This window comes from Dromiciops gliroides, chromosome 2, assembly GCF_019393635.1.
Source record: "Dromiciops gliroides isolate mDroGli1 chromosome 2, mDroGli1.pri, whole genome shotgun sequence".
NCBI classification, from domain to species: domain Eukaryota; kingdom Metazoa; phylum Chordata; class Mammalia; order Microbiotheria; family Microbiotheriidae; genus Dromiciops; species Dromiciops gliroides.
In genome coordinates this window covers 354,462,971-354,483,340 of record NC_057862.1, presented here as the reverse complement: position 1 = coordinate 354,483,340, position 20,370 = coordinate 354,462,971, and the positions used below count along the sequence as shown (strand labels likewise).

Below are 20,370 nucleotides of genomic sequence, written 5' to 3'. Positions count from 1 at the left end.
CCCCAGATCAATAGCCTCATCCCTATCTCTGACCATCCCTATGAAGGGTACAGGAAAATTTACAGCCAAGATAATGTCCCTGTCCTTGGCGGGCAGTGGGGAGGGGGGGGGGAACTGCAGATATGACAACCATCTGGGCCCCTCAGCTCAGCTGCCAGATCTCTTCCCTAACAAGGCCAAGGTCGAAGGCTGCATATCTTCATGGTTAAATAACTGTCACACAGAAATATGCTGCACCCCAGTCACAGATAAAGTCCCACTCTTCTTCTAGCCTGAACCCTAACCAGGCATACACTAGACCTGCTAGTTAGATAGGTAGATTGATATATAGATCATTTATTAAATGCATACTGTGTGCCAGGCACTATGCTTAATGCTGTGGATGCAAAGTAAGTGATCTAATACTTGCCCTCAAGAAGCTTACATTCTAATGGGGAGAATAGCACATTAAAGGAGTGCTGGAAAAGATGAGGAAGAGGAAGAAGAGAAAAGAGCAACTTCACCAGGATATGGTGAGGAGATGGCTTGGAAGTATCATGAATGTCTGGAGCACAGCAAGAGAAGTTAAAAGCTCACCTCTCAGAATTGGAGACCTAGGGAGTAGATTCCAAATTTCTAGTGGGGCAGAGATGGTTAGAGAGTTAGGGTCATGGTAAAGGGATGACGCCCTAATCTTGGTCTCAGACAGCCCTGACCTTGGCCATGGAGAGTCCTAACCTCAGTTTCAGAATGAATCCAATCAACTCACAGACTTATCCCTAAATTTGGTCACAGACCCCAAATATATGGGGGGGGGGGAGGATGGAGCCAGATGGATAACTTCAATGGTCCTCCTTTGGAAGTGGCTGAAGAGTTAGTGAAGCAGATGTCAAGCAAATCATATCCAGTAAGCAGGTCTGGACTCATATCATCTCTTCACCGCATTTCTTACCCTGTGCCAGTATCACAGAGTTCTTTCTTACCCCGTAGAAAACCCTAGTGGTGCAAAGGGGAGTATGGGTGGGGTATCTGCCTGAGGGGAGCGGTATGACTCTATAGAAGTACAGATCCAAAATGCTGCTTCCCCTGCCTCCTCCGAACTCAGTCCTGGTTTAGAGGGTCACAAATAGACCTCTGTCTCCTTCTCCCTCCCTTCTCCTCTCTCCCTTCCCCTGGTGCTCACTCTTCCTCCTCTCCTCTCTCCTGCTCTCTCTATACATCCCTCTTTCCCCTTTCTTGCCAATCCTTCCGTCGGTCTCTCTTTCCCCTCCACATTTTTAAACCCCTCTTCCCCCCACCTCTCTCTCTCCTTCCCTCCCTCCCCCCTTTCTCCTTCCCTCCCTCCCTTTTTCCCCTCCCTCCCTCTTCTAGTCTCTCCCGCGTCTCCCCCGTCTGTCCTGCTCGTCTCCGAGGCAGCGGCTTCCCGCGCATGCTCCATCAGAGGGCGCGGGCTGACAGCTGCGCTCGGCGCCAGCCCGGGCACTGAAGGAAGCAGCGCAGCGGCGACCGCGGGCGCGGGGCGCAGAGCACTGGGCACGGGTGAGACGGGCGCTGCTCCCAGACCCCAGTGGAGGCGGCCTGTGGAGGAGGAAGGGCTGCTCCAAGGGGGCACAGGTAACCCTATCCCAGCCCCTGCCCTAACTCACTCTGCCGCTACTCCCCCACCCCATTTGTCCCTTGCCCCCTCCCCTATCCGGGTCCCCTCACAGACTGGACAGGTGGGCCGAGCTAGAGTGGAGGGTGAGAGCTCTGCTCCTGACCCACCCAGGCCTCCAAAGGCTCAGTTACACCCCCCATTCAATTCTCCCCAGCTCAATCTCCCCCAACCCCCATGCCCGCAACATCAGCCCCCCCCCCTTCCGTGGCCATAACCTCACTTTATTTCCCCCAGAGTCTTGTCTTCCTTAGCCTCAAGATTCAGTGCCCCGCTGAACTCTCCTGTTTATTAGGGAAGGGTGGGGAGCCATGTGTCCTGGTTGAGTCTTTGGTACCCCCTCCCCCTGACACTCTTCCTCTTCCCCCTCCCCACCTTGAAAGTTGGGAGGGCCCTTGGTCCAGCCCCAGCTGCCTGCCTTCTGATGATAGGAAGGTGGGGGTGAGAACCCGTTTCTTCTCCTCCTCCTCCTCTCCCCCCCAACTCCTTGTGTGTGGAACAGAAGCTAGAGCCCTAGGCTAGCGATCTGTGGCATGTGCGTGCTTGTGTGCAGACACATATATGTGCTGGTGTTGGGTTTAGCCTTATGCGTTTTACACATGTGCACACGTGTGTGAACTCGAGAGCTGCCGAAAGGGAGGGATTCCAGGCCTGGGAGGGGGCAATTTTGGTGGATGCAGCCTTCCAGACCTTCTTGCTAAACCTCTAGCCCAAGCCGGGGCTGCTTCCGCCCCAGAGCCCAGAGCATCGCTGCTCTCTTTGTCTCCCCCCCCACCCCAATCCAGTATCAGGGATGGCGCACACATGTGTGGCAACTACCCCCCTTCTCCCTCCTTCTTTGTTTTCCATGCACTTATTTCAGTGTGTTGCTCTGGGGAAGGGGTGCGTAGGAAAGGAGGGCAGGGGGCTGGTCCCCAACTTGTCAGTACCTTAGGGGCGGACAGGGGAGGGAAATCAGCCCCTTCTCACGGTTGGGGGTGGGGATTCATCTACACACTCTCACACACCAGCTCCTGCTCTCCAGTACTTACACTCATACACACGTCCACATTCTCATAGGTTTACACACATACATGTAGCTGCATGCTATGGTACACTCACATTCTCAGCTACACTCACGCTGTAATGGGCTCACAATTCTTGTATATCTTTTAAGCAGGGTTTACTCACACCCATATGCTCACACTTAGAGGCTTACATTCTCCTATATACAAGCACATGATCATTTTTAAAAACACACTCTCCAACCCCATCATAGGCATGTATACACACACACACACACACACACACACACACACCTCAAATCATGATTAACTTCCACCCTTCTCATGCTGTCACTCACATTCAAAATTGTAAACACCATGACAACCCTACTCAGTTCCACACATTTCTACCCCTCATAGAGGGGTCATACTGTCACATGCATTTATACATCCTTTCCTAGTGATGCTTCTGATCCTCGTTTTAACACTTAGTTACACCATGACACATACACACAGTCACATATGTGTTTCTACCCTTCATGTTATCACACACTATCACACTATCTATCTTCATAGATGGCTACAGATCCATCCTATGGGTTCATTACATATACCCATCTCACAGATGGTTAAATTCTATGTCACATACACACAGACTATCACATGTACACTTTTCCCCTTCACTATGACCCATATACATATACACAATTACCAACTATCACATACATCCACATATACTCTCACAGTATACTCCTGGCTCAAGTACACAGATAGACATGTTCTTCCACACATATTCATCCACAAAATTACACAAACAATAACATGTATGCACACAGACAGTAAGCTTCTCCCACCCACTCATATGCATAGTCATACATTCCATCTCATGCCCACAAGATAGGGTCTGGTCCACACTCCAGGCTAGATAGAGCTCTCTAGAGTTTAAACTCAGAAGGTCACCAGGCCTCCTGAAAGAAGCTTGAGGCCTTTGCTCTGAGCCTTTCCTGAGGATCCTTAGGCCCTATCCCCCATCTACCACATACTGGCAAGCTAAGAAAAACTCACAAGTGCTGCTCTCTACTCAGGTCTTTGTTACCAGTAGAATTAGGCTCCCAAGAGAGGACAGGTTTGGGCTGCTATGCCTGGTGGGGCTGGGAAGCCAGCTATATAGAGAAGTGGGGGGAATGTAGAATCTTAGAAGCAAAGGATAAGAGTAATAATAAGAGTATATATTTCTACAACTCTTTAAGCTTTCCAGGGTGTTTCCTCCGTAGCACCTCAGGGAGGTCAGAAGTACCTCCATTTGATGGATGAGGAAGCTCAGGGTCCCTGAAGGTGGAATGGTTAGCCAAGGGTCACCCAACTGAGGAACAAAAGGAGCCCTAAGCTTTCTGGAAGCTAATAGGTCATCGAACCTTTAAGGAAATGGATCCCAAAGACTTCCCTTACAGTGTCTTGATGTCAAACACTTTGTTTTTTAAGAGCACGACCTGTTGAGCTGTCGTGAAGGGAAGAGTGATAGAAGGGATGGGAATAGTTGAATCATAGACTTACATGATCTCAGCACTGGAAGGAACTTCAAAGGATGCATATATTTAACGTATTCTACAACACCCCTGACAAGTGGTCATCCAGCCTCCCCTTAAAGATCTGCAATATTGGGCAAGGTTCTCTACCTTGAGAGGAAAGCCTATTTCTTCAAGAGAGCTCTAATTGTTAGGAACTTCATCATCACACCAAGTCAAACTCTGTCTCTCTTCACTGTGCCTCAACTTCCCCTCTGGGGCTAAACAGAATAAACCTTTTTCCTTCCCTGCATGACAGCCCTTCAGAGAGAAGACAGTGTGGTATGATGGAAAGAAGGCTAAATTTACAGTCAGAAGACATGGTTTTGAATCTGATTGCTCCTACTTTGTGACCTTTGGAAAATCCTTCCCCCTCTCTGGATCTCATCCATCAAATGAAATGAGTAAGTTGGACTAGATGAGCTCTAAGGTCCATCTCACTCTAGATCTATCATTCTATGATTCTAAATCATGACTATGATGAAAACAAATTAGAAGATGAGCCTTCTCTTCACCAGGCTAACCATCATCTTTTCCTTCCCTGTATGACAAGTCTCACCTTATTCTAAGTATCTTACTTTAGTGGTTGTCTTCCCCAGAATAAACTCCAGTTTTTTCTTCTTTTTTTTTTTTTGAGGCAATTGGGGTTAAGTGACTTTCCCAGGGTCACACAACTACAAAGTGTCAAGTGTCTGAGGCCGGATTTGAACTCAGATACTCCTGACTCCAGGGCCAGTGCTCTATCCACTGCGCCACCTAGATGCCCCTTAAACTCCAGTTTTTTGAGGATGGTCATTGAGAGGATGGTTGGAACTAGGGACTGACAAAGGAAGGAAGGAAAAAGTAGATACATGGAAGAGAATACTAACATAAATCTGTGCTAATGCCAGCTGAAATTATAGCTCAACTCCAAACATCGTATTTTGGCATATTTGTTCATATCATTTTGGTTTCTTCAGTTCAATGAACATTTAGTAAACACCAATGATGTATAGATCCCTATGCCAGATGTTGGGCAAGGCACAAAATTATTTAAGGCACAATTTCCTTGATGGAGGGTCAACCATTTCTCTAATGATATAGAACTCACTCCCTTCAGAGGCAGCCCATCCTTCTTTTAGATGGCTCAAAATTTTTGTCCTTATGTCAAACTTAAATTTGCCTATCTGCAACCTCCAGACATTGCTCCTGGTTCTGTCCACTGGAATTAAGCAGAGCATATCAAATCCTTATTTCCCATGGAGCACTTCAAATATTTGTAGACAGAGATTCCCTCCAAAGTCTTCTTGCATCCCAGCTGAACATACCCAGTTCATTCAGCTAATCTTCATAGGCATGGGTTTGAATCACCTTACTATTCTGACCACCCTCTTCTTGTCCTTAATAAAATGTGTTCTGACCTGGGCAGATGACAGTAGGACTAACCATTTCCCTTGTTCTGGATGTTGTGCCTCTGTTAATACCATCTAAAAACTGTAGTTATTTTTTGACTACTGTATCATACTATTGACTTATATTGAGTTTGCAGTGCACTAATACCCACCCACCCCCATGTCTTTTATAGAACCAGCCTCCTATCATAGTCTACTCTAGTTCATTAGTATTTTCCAATGAGAGAAATTCCATGCTTGACTACTGTGAGGTGAAGGAGTAAGCTATATCACTAAGTGGGGCCCAATGATTGATCATATTGAATAGTACTAATAATAGCTAACACTCTGCATAGCACTTTGAAATTTACAAAGCTCTTTACCTCCATTACCTCATTCAATCTCCATCATTTCCTATCTTTGTAACCATAGGCAAGTCACTTCCTCTTCTGAGCCTCAGCTTTCTCATCTGTAAAATGAGAATGTTTGCACTGCCTATTTCAAAGGGTTTTGTGAGGAAAATTCTTTGTCAGCCCTAAATTGCTATCTAAAGATGTGCTATCATTATTATTCCATAGTCCTGTGAGGACTCCAAGGCAGAGTAAACAGCTGACTCAGAATGGTGAGGAAACTTTCTGAGAGTCACACAAGTGGTAGTTTGACCAGGATTTGAACCCAGGTTCTCTAAGTATAAGGCTGGTGTTCTTTCTGCTACACCATACTTCCTTTACACCAAGCACCTGTTACTTCACTTCTACAAGTATCAGTTTCCTCATCTCTAAAATGAAGGGGTTAAGTGAGAATGATCTCTAACACTTCTGTCCAGTCCTAAATTTTATAACTTTGTGATATCCTTTCTCCCATAAGTCAAAATGCAAAAGGCTGCTGACCAGTGCTGAATTTCAGATTGGAGAAGTATATAGGATGAGAGCTTTATTCTGCCATAGGCATAGTATAGAGCTGGGATCAAGGAGGCCCAGGACAGTTTGGACACAGAAGGACCTGCCCCAAATGATCTACTTAGTTATGATCAAATTGGAGCAAAGATTCACGCAGAAGTTCCTAGGAGGTTAAAGTTGAAGTGGACCATAGAGATCGTAGAGTCTGATCACTTCATTTTACAAATGTAGAAAGTCTGTTGCCTTTAGGTTGGGCTCCATCTTTTAAAATATGTTCCCTGGGGGCTCAAGAATTCAAGCAATTCTTTTGGGGTGGAGGAGGAAAGAGGAAATCAAGCCACAGGAAAAGTCTTGGTTGGTTGAATCACATAGACCTATTTCAACAATCTCTAGGTGGAAAACCAGCATGGCAAAGCATAGAAAGAGATATTCTTAGAGTCAGGAAGACCCATGTTCAAATCTTGACTCTGAAATACAGGGTGATCCAAAAGTCATAGTGCGGTTTAAAACTACTATAGCTTTAAATCGCACTAAGACTTTTGGGACATCCTGTATTCTCACTGTCAAGTCATGCAACCTCTCCATGCCCCAGGCAACTCTATAAGGCTCTGAGTTCTAGAGGAAGTGCCAATATTCATTGGTAGGAGGAATTGGGTCATTGGAAGTTCCCTAAAATAATGAAATCACAGATCTAGCTGCAACTTCACCCCACACTACCCCCAAAACAGCAAAACCATGATTCTAGGTTTTAGTGCCTTGGTCAAATCCTAGGTTGAGGATTTACACATGCCACGGTCATGTGGTTATCTCTGTTAATTTCTTGCCAGATGACCTTAGAAAAGTTCCTTCCCTTCTCTGGACCCCAAGTCTTTCATCTGTGAAATAGGGGTGGGGGAGAGAGAGTGGACTCCATAATCTCTAAAGTTTCTTCCAACTCTGATGTTCTAAAAAGAACGAAATCAGATCTTAACATAAGAAATTTAGGCCTCCAAAACTAGCTTGCGAGCTTGAACCTCTGAGCCTTAATTTCCTTCTCTGTAAAAGGGTGATAATACTACTTGTACTTTACCTCATAGGCTTATTATAAGGAAAGTGCTTCATAAACCTCAAAGCATATGAGCTATGATCATGTGCTTCTAATTAAGTCCTATACCTCTTAGTGCTGTACATGTAACCATGGATTCTTGAAGACCAAAAAAGTAAAGCACAAATTCCACCAAGATGGAAAAATGTCAGGTACTGATGGTATGTCTTGTCCAAAGACCAACCTAGCTCCATTTGAAGTGGACTATCGTCAAGTTGTCTGCATGGTGATTTCTTTTTTGGTCACTGAAACTCTCAAAGGCCATCTAAGTCATGGAGAGGTCACAATCTATATTGAGGGAGGAAATAGCCATACTGATGAAATCCTAAATCCTTGAAGGGTTGACTAATGTAAGACGACTCTGCAAAGGCAGCTACATGGCCCTATAGTGCACAGAGTGCTAGGCCTGGAGTCAGGAAGACGCATCTTCCTGAGTTCAAATCTGACTTCAGACACTATCTGTGTGACCCTGGGCAAGTTACTTAACCGTGTTTGCCTCAGTTTCCTCATCTTTTAAATGAGATGGAGAAGGAAATGGCACTCATATCTTTTCCAAGAAAACCCCAAATGGAGTCACCAAGAGTCAGTGAAAATGACTGAACAACAAAGCACTATATAAATGGTTCATTATAATGTAAGCTATGATCATGTTCTAAAGTTCCTTCTAGGTTTGGCATTTTATGTTCAAAGCTCTCTTCCAGCTCTAAGATTCTATATCCTAAGGTTCCACTCAACTCAGTCATTCTATTTTCTGTTTTTAAGGTCTTTCCTACCTATGATTCAATTCAATTCAATATCATTAAGCACTATGTGAAGGCAATATGCTAGGCAAAAAAGACAAAAAGAAAACAGAAAAAAAAGAAACCATTTTATGTTCTAGTTTTTAGCATTCCTTTCAGCTCTGGCAGTCTATAGTCTAAATTCTAAGGTCCTTTCTGACTGTGACATTTTGTGTTTAGGGTCCAAGATTCCTTCCAGCTCTGACATTCCATATTCTAAGGTCCCTCTGTTATCCTGTGTTCTTTGATCCAAAGTCCCTTATAGCTCTGACATCCCGTGTTCTAAGTTCCCTCCCAACTCCGGCATTCTATATAATTTTAATTTGAGAGCTTTTAAGAAACAGGGACAGTTTCTAGTGATTCCCTTTGCCTTTTTACGACTGGAGACAAACACCCCAACTACTCCAAAACCTGTCAGCAATGGCTGCAGAGCCTGCTGGGTCATTTACGTATTTCTACCTGACTAGGTTCATTTTATTTCCTTGGTCCAGCCATTTTTTCCTACCCAAGAGGTTTCCCACCCTAGCATTTAGCAACTTTCACCACCCATTCAGTGAGAGAGTTGTCTATCTTTCTTTCTCTTTCTGGAGCTCTCTGTCTCTTACACACCACTTGCACATATGCACACAAGTATACATGCATATACATGAACATACACAGTTGCATGCATACACACATATGAACTCATGAGCCCTTGTGTGTCTTGGGAAGATAATTATTTACAGGTGGGGTTTTTTGAGCAGCTACGTATTGGTCATCTGAGGACCATCTTAGCTAACCATGGAGAGGCCATCCCCAGAAGGGAAGCCACAGGGGATGAATTATTTTTGGCCCAGCAACTCTTTCAAGCATCTTACTCAGGCATACAGGAGATGCAATCTGTATCAGCGAAGGGAATGGCCACATCAAAGACATTGCAGACTCTTGAAGTCATTCTTAGGGGTAGAAGGAGTTATAGTAAGAAGGGGTGCTAACCTCAGAGCTGTGCTACAGTTCCAGTTCTGACAATTACTTAGCCGTGGGACCCCAGGCTGGTCACTTAACCACTGACCCTCAGCTTTCTCATCTGTAAAGTGGCATTGAAATACTTGCACGACCTATTTCATTCACCACTTGTGAGGAGAGTGCTTTGCAAACTGTAAAGGGCTGTAGACATTGGAGTTATTACTCAGATCAAGTCCATAATCATTTGTGAAATATCAATTGTGTGCAAATGCAGCACACTTAATATAAGTTACTAGGTGCTGGCAGGAGACTCTAAGTACTAGAAGCTGAAGATAGGAACACAAAAATGAACTGTACCTGTCCTCAAGAAACTTTCATTCTACTGGGGGGATCTAAAATGTACATAAGTAAGTAAATAAAAAGTATATGCACAGTAATACAAAGTAAGAGGGGCAGGGAGAGAGAAGGTGGCTGAACTGGGCTTTGTAGAAACCTAGGGATTCTGACAGGTAGAGGTGAAAGAGGGCAGATACAGAGGATCATATGTTCAAACATACAGAAGAGGGAGATTGTGTGTCGTGAATGGGGAATGGCCAACACGCTGGTGTGACTGAAATGGAAAGTATGTGAAGGGGGGGATATGAAATAAGATGGGACAGGTAGGTGAGAATCATGCTGGAGGACATGGGGCTACCAAATGTCAGGATTAGAAGTTAACAGAGACAAGAGGAAGATTTGAGGATGAAGATTTTTGAGGATGGGACCCTATGTTTTAGGAATATCAATCAGCAGTAATAGGGGAGAAGACTGAAGAAGGGAGAGACTGGAGGCAGGGAAACAAATTGTTACTAGGGCAAGAATAAATTAATACCTAAGATTAAAAGAAACAAGGCTTCTTTGTGCATAGAAAGTGCTCTTGCAAGATCTCACTTTACAGGTCCTTATCTATCAGAGTGTCCTCTACCTCACCAGGCAGTTGGTACCATGTGGCATAGATGCCATTCTGGTTGAGTAGAGGCCTCAGCAGAACCCTAGTTGGGTCTCTTCCCCTCAAAACTCCCATTATAGAAGAGAATATAATTGTCCTAGTACAATTTTAGCTTCTCCCAACTTCTGACTCCCTTTGCTGTGACCCATTGGTCTATTTCCAGGAGATGTAGTACACAGAAAGCACTATACAAATGTTAGCTATTGTTTATTCAGGAAAGACTTCCTAACATCTGACACATTTGACCCAGGAGTTTTTCCCATCCTTGGGTTTTGGTGATGGGGCTGCATAGTCCCCCAATGATCAGTACCTCAGTACCGTGAAAGACCTGCTATTTCACTGGTGTTGGTCCTCCTCATCCAGGAGCAGGTCTCAACTCCTCCTTGCCTTAGAAGACAGTTCTTGGTGAGTCCCTGGGGCCAACCCTCTGGAGAGGAGCCTCTCCACACTTAGCTAAGCTTCAGACAGACAACAGATACACAGATCTTAGCCCAGACGTCTTTCCATCTCGGTAAGACTCGCCAGAGTCTATGCTCTGCTATCAGAGCCTTGATTGTGCCAAGATGACAAGTCACTCAAGCATTCACTAAGTTCCCACTCAATGCTAGGCGCTGTGTCAGGAGCAGTGCTGTCCTCAAGAACCTTTTATTCTATTGTAAAGGTAGCATGTACATTAAGAAGCATGTATAAAGATATGTAAGTTAAAGGGCAATAGCATCTGGGGGCAGCAGGAGAGGCTTCGTGTGAGTGGGGTGGGGAGGAACTTGAGAGTTTTGAAGAAAATAAAGGATTCTGAGATGAAGGTGAAGGAGGGAAAGCATCATTGCAGGGGCTGGTCAGTGCAAAGATAAGAGATGGAGTGTCGCATTGGAGAAACGAGAAGAGGACCCATTTATCTGGACCTTAGACTATTGAAAGAGGGTAATGTTTAATGAAGTTGAAAAGGAGGGTTAAGGCTAAGTTGTGAAGGGCTTTAAAAGCCAAATGGAGTTTATGTTTGATCATAGAAGCAACAGGGAGCCACTGGAGTTTATTGAGTAGGGGAGTGACACCATCAGACCTGTGGTGATACAACACTCAAGGGATCCTTTAGTAGAGGATATGATCACTTACTGCTTCATTAACTGCATCAGAGCCCACAGACCAGCTACAGAGCCCACGCTCATCCCCCTGAAACTCACAGTGCTTTGACTCTAAATGTCTGAGCAAGAGAGGGTCATGCATGGCACATGCACCGGATGCCTCATCCCATACTTCTTTGCATCATCGCTTGTGTTCAGTCTGAGATTTCCTATGTATGTATGTGTCGGCTTCAGTAAATGTTTAGAATGAGAGGATATAGGAAGAGACCTCTGGGCTCATCTCCTCCAAAAACAGTAAGCATAGTTCTGAGTAAGGGTTTTGTGCCAGGGAACCAAAATCTAGAGTGCTGAGAACTCTCCCTTCTTTCAAAGGGAGAATAACTGAGCTTAGAACCTAGTTAAAAATAATAGTTCAAATAGGAAGCTGACAGTGCTTGCTTTCCCAGACTTTCATCCTATACCCTTCTCTTGCCTTCTCCACCCAGCCATTGTCTGGTTTAGGCATCTATTCCCGCCCTGATCCCCACAGGGCCTAGTGCACTGAAGTATGAGGTCTCTATCTTCCCCTCCCCCCACAACTGAATTTGACATAAAAGTCAATAGGAGAGTAACTTTCTCACTGTTTGCTCCCAAAATACTAGAGTTGCTTATTTGGGCTCCTGCTGGTCCAAGCTTTTCATTTAAAAGATGAGAAAATGGAGACCCAAAGAGATTAGGTGATTTGCCCAGTATTACACAGTGACAGAGCTAAGATTTAAACCCAGGTCCCCTAAAGCCAGTATTCATTCCACTATATCACACTTCCTCTTCCTTTGAATGAATTGGATTATGATAGATAAATAGAATAAAAATAATGGCTAGCATTTATATAATTCTTTAAGGCCAAGTTTCTTAAACTGTGGGTCATGACCCCTTATGGAGTCATGTAACTGAATGTGGGGGTCACAAAAAATTTAGCAGTAAAATTTGATTTGTCTGCCTATTTTATATACCAGTATACCCAGATTTGTGTAAAAATTTCCCAGGTGAAAAGGGGTCGCAAGTGGAAAAAGTTTAAGAAGCCCTGCTTTAAAGTTTACAAAGTACTTTATAAATATTATCTCATTTGGTCTTTACAACAACCTTAGGAGGTAGGTGTTGTTGTTACCCAATGGTACAGATGAGGAAACTGAGGCAGACAGGGGCCAAATGACTTGCCCAGGATCATACAGTCAGGAAGTATCTGTGGCTGATTTTGAACTCAGGTATGTATCTATACAGGACACAAAGAGGCAGCCATACCATATATATATATATACACACACACACATACACACATATGTATATATGTATAAGTATCTATAAAACACATGTGTATATATGTATCTCTGTGTGTACATACACACACACAACAAGGAAAAGAACTTAGGGTGTTAGGACCTGGTTTGCCTACAATTGACCACCAGTGTGACCTTAGACAAGGCCTTCCCCCCACCCCCCAACCTTATTTTCTGCATTTGTTCATTTAGAAGATTGAACCTGGTCAGGGAGTAATGTCTTTAAATAGATACAATACATAGGATTTCACGGGAAAACAATTACATGAGATATAGTTATCAAAATATCTATTTAAGTTCATGGGCCCCAGATAAAGAACTCCTGGACTACATGATCTTGCAGATTCTTTCCAGTTCAAAATCCTGTTGCACCACCTCCCTCAGAGGATTTCTGTGAGGGTCCAATGAGATAATGTCTATAAAGTACTGTAGAATTGTGACCTGGTGGGGACAGCTAGGTGGCGCAGTGGATAAAAGCACTGGCCCTGGATTCAGGAGAACCTGAGTTCAAATCCAGCATCTGACACTTAACACTTACTAGCTGTATGACCCTGGGCAAGTCACTTAGCCCCCATTGCCCTGCCAAAAAAGAAAGAAAGAAAGAAATGTGACCTGGTATTATAGGTAATACAGATGACCAGACTAAAGTTACTAGTCAGCATCTGCTGTGTATATGTATTACTGTTAAGTGTTTTACAAATATTATCTTATTTGAGCCTCACAACCACTCTGGGAGGTAGATACCGCCATCATGGCCATTTTGCAGCTGAGGAAACTGAGACAAATAGAAGTTAAATGACTTGCCCAAGGTCACACAGCTAGTGAATGTCTGAGGTCAGATTTTAACTCAGGCCTTCCTTACTCCAGGTCCAACATTTTACCCACTGCACCACCTACCTGCCATTATTTTATTTGTTGTTGTTCAATCATTTTAGTCATTTCCCACTCTTTGTGGGAAACCCCATTTGGGGTTTTCTTGGCAAAGATACTAAAGTGGTTTTCTATTTCCTTCTCCAGCTCATTTTACAGATAAGGAAAATGAGGCAAGTGACTTGCCAGGGTAACACAGCTATGTGTCTGAGGTCAGATTTTGACTCAAAGATGAGTCTTCCTGATTTTAAGTCCAGTGCTCTATCCACTCTGCCACCTAGTTGGCCCACCATTACTTTATAGTCAAAGGACAAATTAAGTGGTATGGGATTGAGCTAGGTGGGAGGTCAGAAAAGAAATAGATCAGTGTGGGCTGGAGGATGAGAAGGCTTCAAGGAGGAGGTGAGCTTTGAAGGAGGAAGTAGGATTTGGATGATTCTTTCACTATTCAGGTGTCTAAGTCTGAATAGCCTCCTCTGCCCTCTGTTTCAGAACCATTGGACAGCCATTGGATAGACTATGGCCAAGGGCTTATGGGAAGATGGGCAGCACTAAAGAGACAGCCAGCCTGCAGTTGTTGCATCAAGAGCCTGGACCCCACCTGCCACAGGTTGCTCAGTCCGCCTCTCTCTGCGATCAGGTTAGGAGCTGCCAAACTTCAGACCTGGCCATGAGGAACTGCTGTGTGAGTGAGCTGGGCCTCCCTCTTGAAGCAGCCAGCTCTGAGCCCCAAGATCAGCCCAAGAAGGAGGCCTCAGAGGTGAGTCTGGCACCTAGCCACCCTTCTGGGCCTACAGAATTGGCATCTGGCTCAGAGAAACAATTACCACTGAGTCCAAAAGAACTGGGTCCTACTGGAGGATCCCTGGTTTGCTCCTCTGATTCCAAGCGCTCCAGCCCCTCTCCAGCTTGGGCCACCAGGGGAAAGGAGGAGTCAGGAGAAGAGGCCACTTCGGGTCTACCAGTCCCCCAAGAGGAGGCTATAATAGAGACTTCAGGCCTGCTGCCAGCTTCAACCTCAGGGAAGCCAGATCCTGTGTCCTGTGAGAAAAAGGATCCCATATCCTTGGGGAAAAGAAATTCTGTGACCTTGAAGAACATGGATCCCATGTCCTCAGAAAAAAATGATTCCACCTCTATGGAGATGAAGGATCCTTTGTCCTCAGGAAGATCAGACCCAGCATCACTGAGGAAGGGTGGTCCTGTGTCATTAGAGAAGGCAGATCCCGTATCCTCAGGGGAAATGGATCTCTCGACCCAGGGGAAGGCAAGTCCCATGTCCATGGGAAGGATGGAATCCATCTCCTTAGGGAAAGCAGATTCTTCATTCTTAGAGAGGACAAACTCTATGCCTTCTGGGGAGACAGATCCCATGTTCTTAGGGAAAGCGGATTCTCTGCCCTTGGGGAAGGAAGCTGCCACTGCTTCAGGAAAGACAGATTCTTTGTCTTCAGGGAAAGTAGATTCTGTGGCCTCAGGGAAGGCAGATCCCATGTCCCTGGGGAAAGTGGACCCCGGGGCCTTGGGGAAGGAGGATGCCACTGCCTCAGGAAAGGCAGATCCCATGTCTGCAGGGAAGGTACATCCTGCATCCTTTGGGGAGACAGCTTCCACATCTCTGGGGAAAGTGGATGCTGTACCTTTGGGGAGGGCAGATCATATGTCCTCTGGGGGGGTGGATCTCACATCCTTAAGAAAAGTTGATCCAGTGTCCTTGGGAAAAGCAGCTTCCATTTCTCCAAAGAAAGTGGATTCTGTGCCCTTGAGCAATGTGGATCCCATCTCCTCAGGGAAGGCAGATCCTGTTTCCTCAGAGAAAGCAAAACCTATTCCCTCAGGAAAGGTAGAGCCTATACTCTCAGGGAAGACAGATCCCATCCCTTTGGGGAAGACAGATCCCACATCCTTGAGGAAGGAAGAGCCCACATCCTTAGGGAAAGCAGATGCTGTCCCGTTGGGGAAGGCGGATCATGTTTCCTTGGACAAGGTGGAGCCCACGTCCTTGGGAAAGACAGACTCTGTCTCCTTAGGGAAGGTGGATCTTGTTCCATCAGACAAGGTAGATCCTGTGTCCTTGGGGAAGATAAGTTCAATATCCTCAGGGAAAACAGATTCTAGACCTTTGGAAAAGGCCGATCCTCTACCGTTGGAGAAGGCAGCCCTCACATGCTCCAGAAAGGGGGACTCTGTGTCTTCAGAGAAGTTGTATCCTTTGCCCTTGGATAAGGTGGATCCCCAGCCTTTGGGGAAGGCAAATCCCGTGGCCAGGGAGGAACTGGATGCTATGTCTTTGGGAAAAGCAGGCCCTGTGTCCTCTAAGAAGTCTCTATCCTCAAAAGAACTTCTCCCAGAAAACTCGAGTCAGAGCTCAGCCTGCCCCAAACCGGAGATAATGCCTGCCTCTGACTCCCAGAGATTGAACAAAGAAATGGCTGTTTGTGGAGCATCCCAGGACACCCAAGCTGACTTCAGCCATAAGTCAGCAGCGGCTCTCCTTGCTACTGGATCTGGGACCCCCTCAGTGCTGGTGCCTGGGACCCAAGCAGCCACAGAAGAATCACAAAAAACCATGTCAGCACCCACAAGCCAAGGATGGTCATCAGGTCGCTCTCCCCAGTCAGCCCTGCAGAAGATGAGCCTGGCTGACCCTGCCAGGGCTGGAGCAGAGGAAATCCCACTGAGCCCAGAGGGGGTCCAGGAGCTTCCTGGAGCCCCACAAAAAGAAGTAGGCCCAACTCCAGTGAGGGAAGTCAGGACTAGGGATAATTTCACCAAGGCACCATCCTGGGATGTGAGCGCTCCACAGCAGGATGCTGGCATCCAGGCAGACACACGTGCTGTCTGTGTGTCTGTGGCAGTGAGCCCCATGACCCCCCAGGATGGTTCAGGCCCCACAACCTTCAGCTTCCAGCCTACTGCTCAGAGCGCTCCAGCCTCCCGGAGTCCTGGCCTCCTGTTATCCAAGAAGGATGTAGAGATGCAGGTGTCCATGGGTGTGGAGACCCGGTCGGTAGCCACTGGCCCCATGACCCCAGTGACCACATCCCCCCAGGCCTCATATCCAGAAGTACAGGTGCGAGCGGCTGAGGAAGCCCCAGAGCCTGTGCGGGAGGTCAGCTGGGATGAGAAGGGCATGACGTGGGAGGTGTACGGGGCCTCCATGGAGGTAGAGGTACTAGGCATGGCCATCCAGAAGCATCTGGAAAAGCAGATCGAGGAGCATGGGCGGCAAGGGGCACCGTCCGGGCCCCAGCTACCTAACACTCGGGCTGGTTCTCTCAGAGGGGGCCCCCGGCCCGGAGAAGCTAAACGCCCTCCCAGCTTGTTCAGGGCCCTGTTGCAGAGTATGCGGAGGCCCCGGTGCTGCTCCCGGGCCGGCCCCACAGCCGAGTGAGCCACCCTTCACCTTACCCTAGCTTTGGGTCCTCCCTATTCCTTTTTATAAATCTACACCAGTGTCTTGTGGTTTCTCAGGCAACTTCTCCCCTCCCACCTCCCCCTCCCCCAATCTCACCTGAATCCCTCACTTTCACAGAACCACAATGGGGGTCAGAGGCGGACTGATCCCAAATTACCTAGGGCAGGTCCTTGGGCCAACCCAGAGTCATCCCTGCCCACTGTGCCTGGGGTCTCCCTTTTGCCTCCCTCAGTCCTGGAGGAATGGGTTCACCAAGGAACTAAACAGCCCAGGGGCCAGTGGGAACCCATTCAACCTGAACCCCCAGCCTGGGCCCCAGGTACCTTCCCCACTTCCCTTTTCCCCAGTACCTGCCCCTGGTGTGTCTCTGATCCCAATGCCCAACTAGCCTTCCAGGCTCTCTTCTCCCCATCTTGGAGGTAGCCTTGGATCCAGTCAGTCCTCTGGATCCCAGGTTTGCCCCCTCCCCAAAGGTAGTGAGGGGAGAAGAGAGTCTGTGGTTGCTACCCTGGGACCACAACACCTTGATAATAGCTGGCATTCATATTCTTGTGCTCTAAAGTTGGCAAAGTATTTCACATCTATGACCTCTCTTGGCCCTCACCGTGGCCCTGTGAGGTAGAAGGGACCACAGATATTATCATCTCCATTTTACACGTGAGGAAACAATCTCAGAGAGCTAAGTAACTTGCCCTGAGTCTCACAGGGAGGAAGTGTCAGAGGCAAGATTGGAAGCCAGGTGTCTCCTGATTCCAAACCCAGTACCACACTGCCTCTCACACAGGGCCCTAGATGGGGCAATGCATGAGAAATAGGGACGATTGGGTAGCAAGGTCTTTATGCATGTGGGGAGCCCTGATGCATGACCTCAAGCAAGTGTGTAAGGTCTCAAGTGTGTGAGGCTCTGAGTGTGTAAGTCCCCAAGTACACTGCCTCAAAGCTACCAGTATTTCCCTAATGGCCAATATGTCCCCATTTCTGAATCTCTCAGCAGCCAGGCCACATCTGGCATATTCAAAGAATGGGATGTAGAAGCTGATGGCAGAACCCCTGAAGGAGCAGATAGGGCCTAGAATGGCCTCTTACCTATTCTGAGTCTATGCTACAAAGTTTGGACTGGGAGGCACCAGATGTTTCTTCTGACCTCCATTTCCTCCTGATTAGAGAGGCTGGGAAACTCCCCAAACCTTCCCCTGTTTTCTCCAATTAAAATTTATTTCTAAATGCCTAGGACATTTAAAGGGAGCTGCTATTAAGACAGCCTGGTTCCCCCAGGTTGCTGTGCCCAAGGCCACTGAGGGGGAGGCTCATAGATAGCTCCCATACAGGTGCCAGGGGTTATAAACTGGCTAAGGGGTCACAAGCCAGAGGTCACAGGCAGTGAGAGGAATATGTTAAGCATGTTATAAGCTTATAATGGGTCATAGATGAATTATGAGAATGTAGACAGTCTAGAGTTACTAACAAGTAGGGGTTCACAGACAGGAAAAGGTTCATGGGTCAGGGAGGGACAGACTAGTCAGGGGTCAAAGTAAGATAACAAATTGGTTGGGGAATAAACCGGTCAGGATTCAAAACTGATAAAACCCCTAAGCCCTGAGCAAAGGCAGCTATCCTTTTAAAGATATCCCACACCTCCTTCAATGAAATCACTCCCTGTCCTGGGTTCTCCTCACTTCTCTCCTTTCCCTTACTTGTCCTCTCTTGTCTCCTGGGTGTGGTGTGAGTTCGCCCTATTATCTGTAGTGACTGAACCGTAACTGCTCATTCCAGTGCCTGACAACTGTCCTACCCCAACTCCCCCTGCCCATTGTTTTGAGGTACAATTTGTCAACCTGTACATTGGTAATAAAATATTTCCCCAAACTTGAGACCTGATGGATTGAATTGGGGGTGGGGGTAGAAAGCAAGATGAAGGAAGAGAAACTATACTAGGCATACAAGAGAATTAATTTATTATAGACACATGCTGAGGCCAGCCACCAGTCCTGAGGTACACACAGGTAAGGTGAATGAGAGAAAAGACAACAGTGAAACACTGAGTCTCAGTGGCTCTTCATCCCAAAGGCAGATGGGTCCGGACTCACAAATTGTCATGTAGGTCACCAACAGGTTAGGGCTCATGATACCTGCTCTGGGGGGAGGAGGAGTGAGAGAGGGGTGGGGTGGGAGGGTGGCATGTGGTATAGGCAGAATCAGAGGTCAGTGGTATCCAGAGCCCTGTTGACGTCACCCAATTTCAGCACCATCTTGTCCTTTTCTTTGTTTTTGCCCTTTCCAGACTTCAGCACTTCGGTCAGCGGTTCAGTGTCCAAATCTGGTTTTTCCTAGAGAGACAGGGCAGTTGCCAATCAAGGGTGAGGAAGGGTTCCCATTCCTTTGACCTGCCCATTGAGAAGATAGACTGGGATCTCCATGGTAGTAGCAGGATTGGGGTGGGGAGTGGAAAACATTCAGACCCACAAAACCTAGTCCCCTTCGTAGGCAGTGCTTTAGGATCTGGAAGGACAGATTTGAGGATTCTGGTGATAGCTAGGAATGGGGCACATAGAAAGAGATAGGGGACCCGCTGGGAAATGGGTCCTGGTGAACTGCCACACTGCAACCCACCCCAAGGACCAAGGCTTGTGAGAATGGTTCTTTCTACTGTCATTTCTGGTCTTAATGCATTGGCCCTTCTCCCATCACTCCTACCCCCAGCCCAGGGTGCTCAGTTGGGGAACTCAATCAGCAAACGATTCTTGCATCTGATTATGCACAATAAGTAGGAGCCAAGAAGGGATGGGTGTGAGGGTAGGGGATGAAGACAATAATAAAGAAGAGAGTGATGCCTGGACTCGTAGAGGGGATATGTCATGGAGGACAAGTATGTTACACAGTGGTAAGGAATAAATATATAAAGTGTCAACATAAGGTGTACAGGGCTCTCAAGGAAGGCTTACTGAAGGAGGAAGAGTTAAAGCTGAACCTTGAAGGATGAGAAGAAGAAGATTTCAGCAGATCCAGATTGTAGGCATAGAGCAAAGGCAGGAAGGGAGGGGGAAGAACGTGTGCAGGAGTGCCTTGCTCTAAGCAAAAAATACAGTATTTACTTATGTGAATCAAGTGTTTGTAACCCAAACCCCATTTTAAATGTACAAGTGGAGCTTGCTACTTAAAGGAGGATAGTAGTGAGCTCTTCTGAAAAGGAAAATCTGTTTTGTCAATTCTCTGTTTTGAGAATAAAAATATTCTTAAAATGAAGCTTGTATGTGTTCATGGTTTTCTCACCTGAAAATTTCAGGACCACTCGAGGTGGTTAGGATGATCTAGGTACTGCCCTCATGCTTGGGGGCGACATCAAAGTGGTTCAGTCCCTCTCCTAGAGCTTTTCAATGTCTCTGGGCCTTCCAGGAGAGACTCTCTCTCTCTCTCTCTCTCTCTCTCTCTCTCTCTCTC

At 46.5% G+C, this 20,370-nt stretch overlaps 2 protein-coding genes across 2 annotated transcripts in view; one reads left to right on the top strand and one right to left on the bottom strand.

The window, feature by feature from the left end:
* Window positions 1-1,399: 1,399 nt before the first annotated feature.
* GPRIN1 (G protein regulated inducer of neurite outgrowth 1) lies at window positions 1,400-17,049 on the top strand. The gene is made up of 2 exons (XM_043984977.1): window positions 1,400-1,593; window positions 14,007-17,049. The coding sequence occupies exon 2, from the start codon at window positions 14,056-14,058 to the stop codon at window positions 16,906-16,908; it is 2,853 nt and encodes a 950-aa protein (XP_043840912.1). The 5' UTR covers window positions 1,400-1,593; window positions 14,007-14,055; the 3' UTR covers window positions 16,909-17,049.
* A 25-nt stretch (window positions 17,050-17,074) lies between these two features.
* The window catches only part of CDHR2 (cadherin related family member 2), an 89,009-nt gene continuing 85,713 nt past the window's right edge, over window positions 17,075-20,370 (bottom strand). The window contains 1 exon segment of the mRNA XM_043980764.1: window positions 17,075-19,259. Within this exon segment, the coding sequence (XP_043836699.1) occupies window positions 19,128-19,259 (132 nt within the window). The 3' untranslated portion in view covers window positions 17,075-19,127.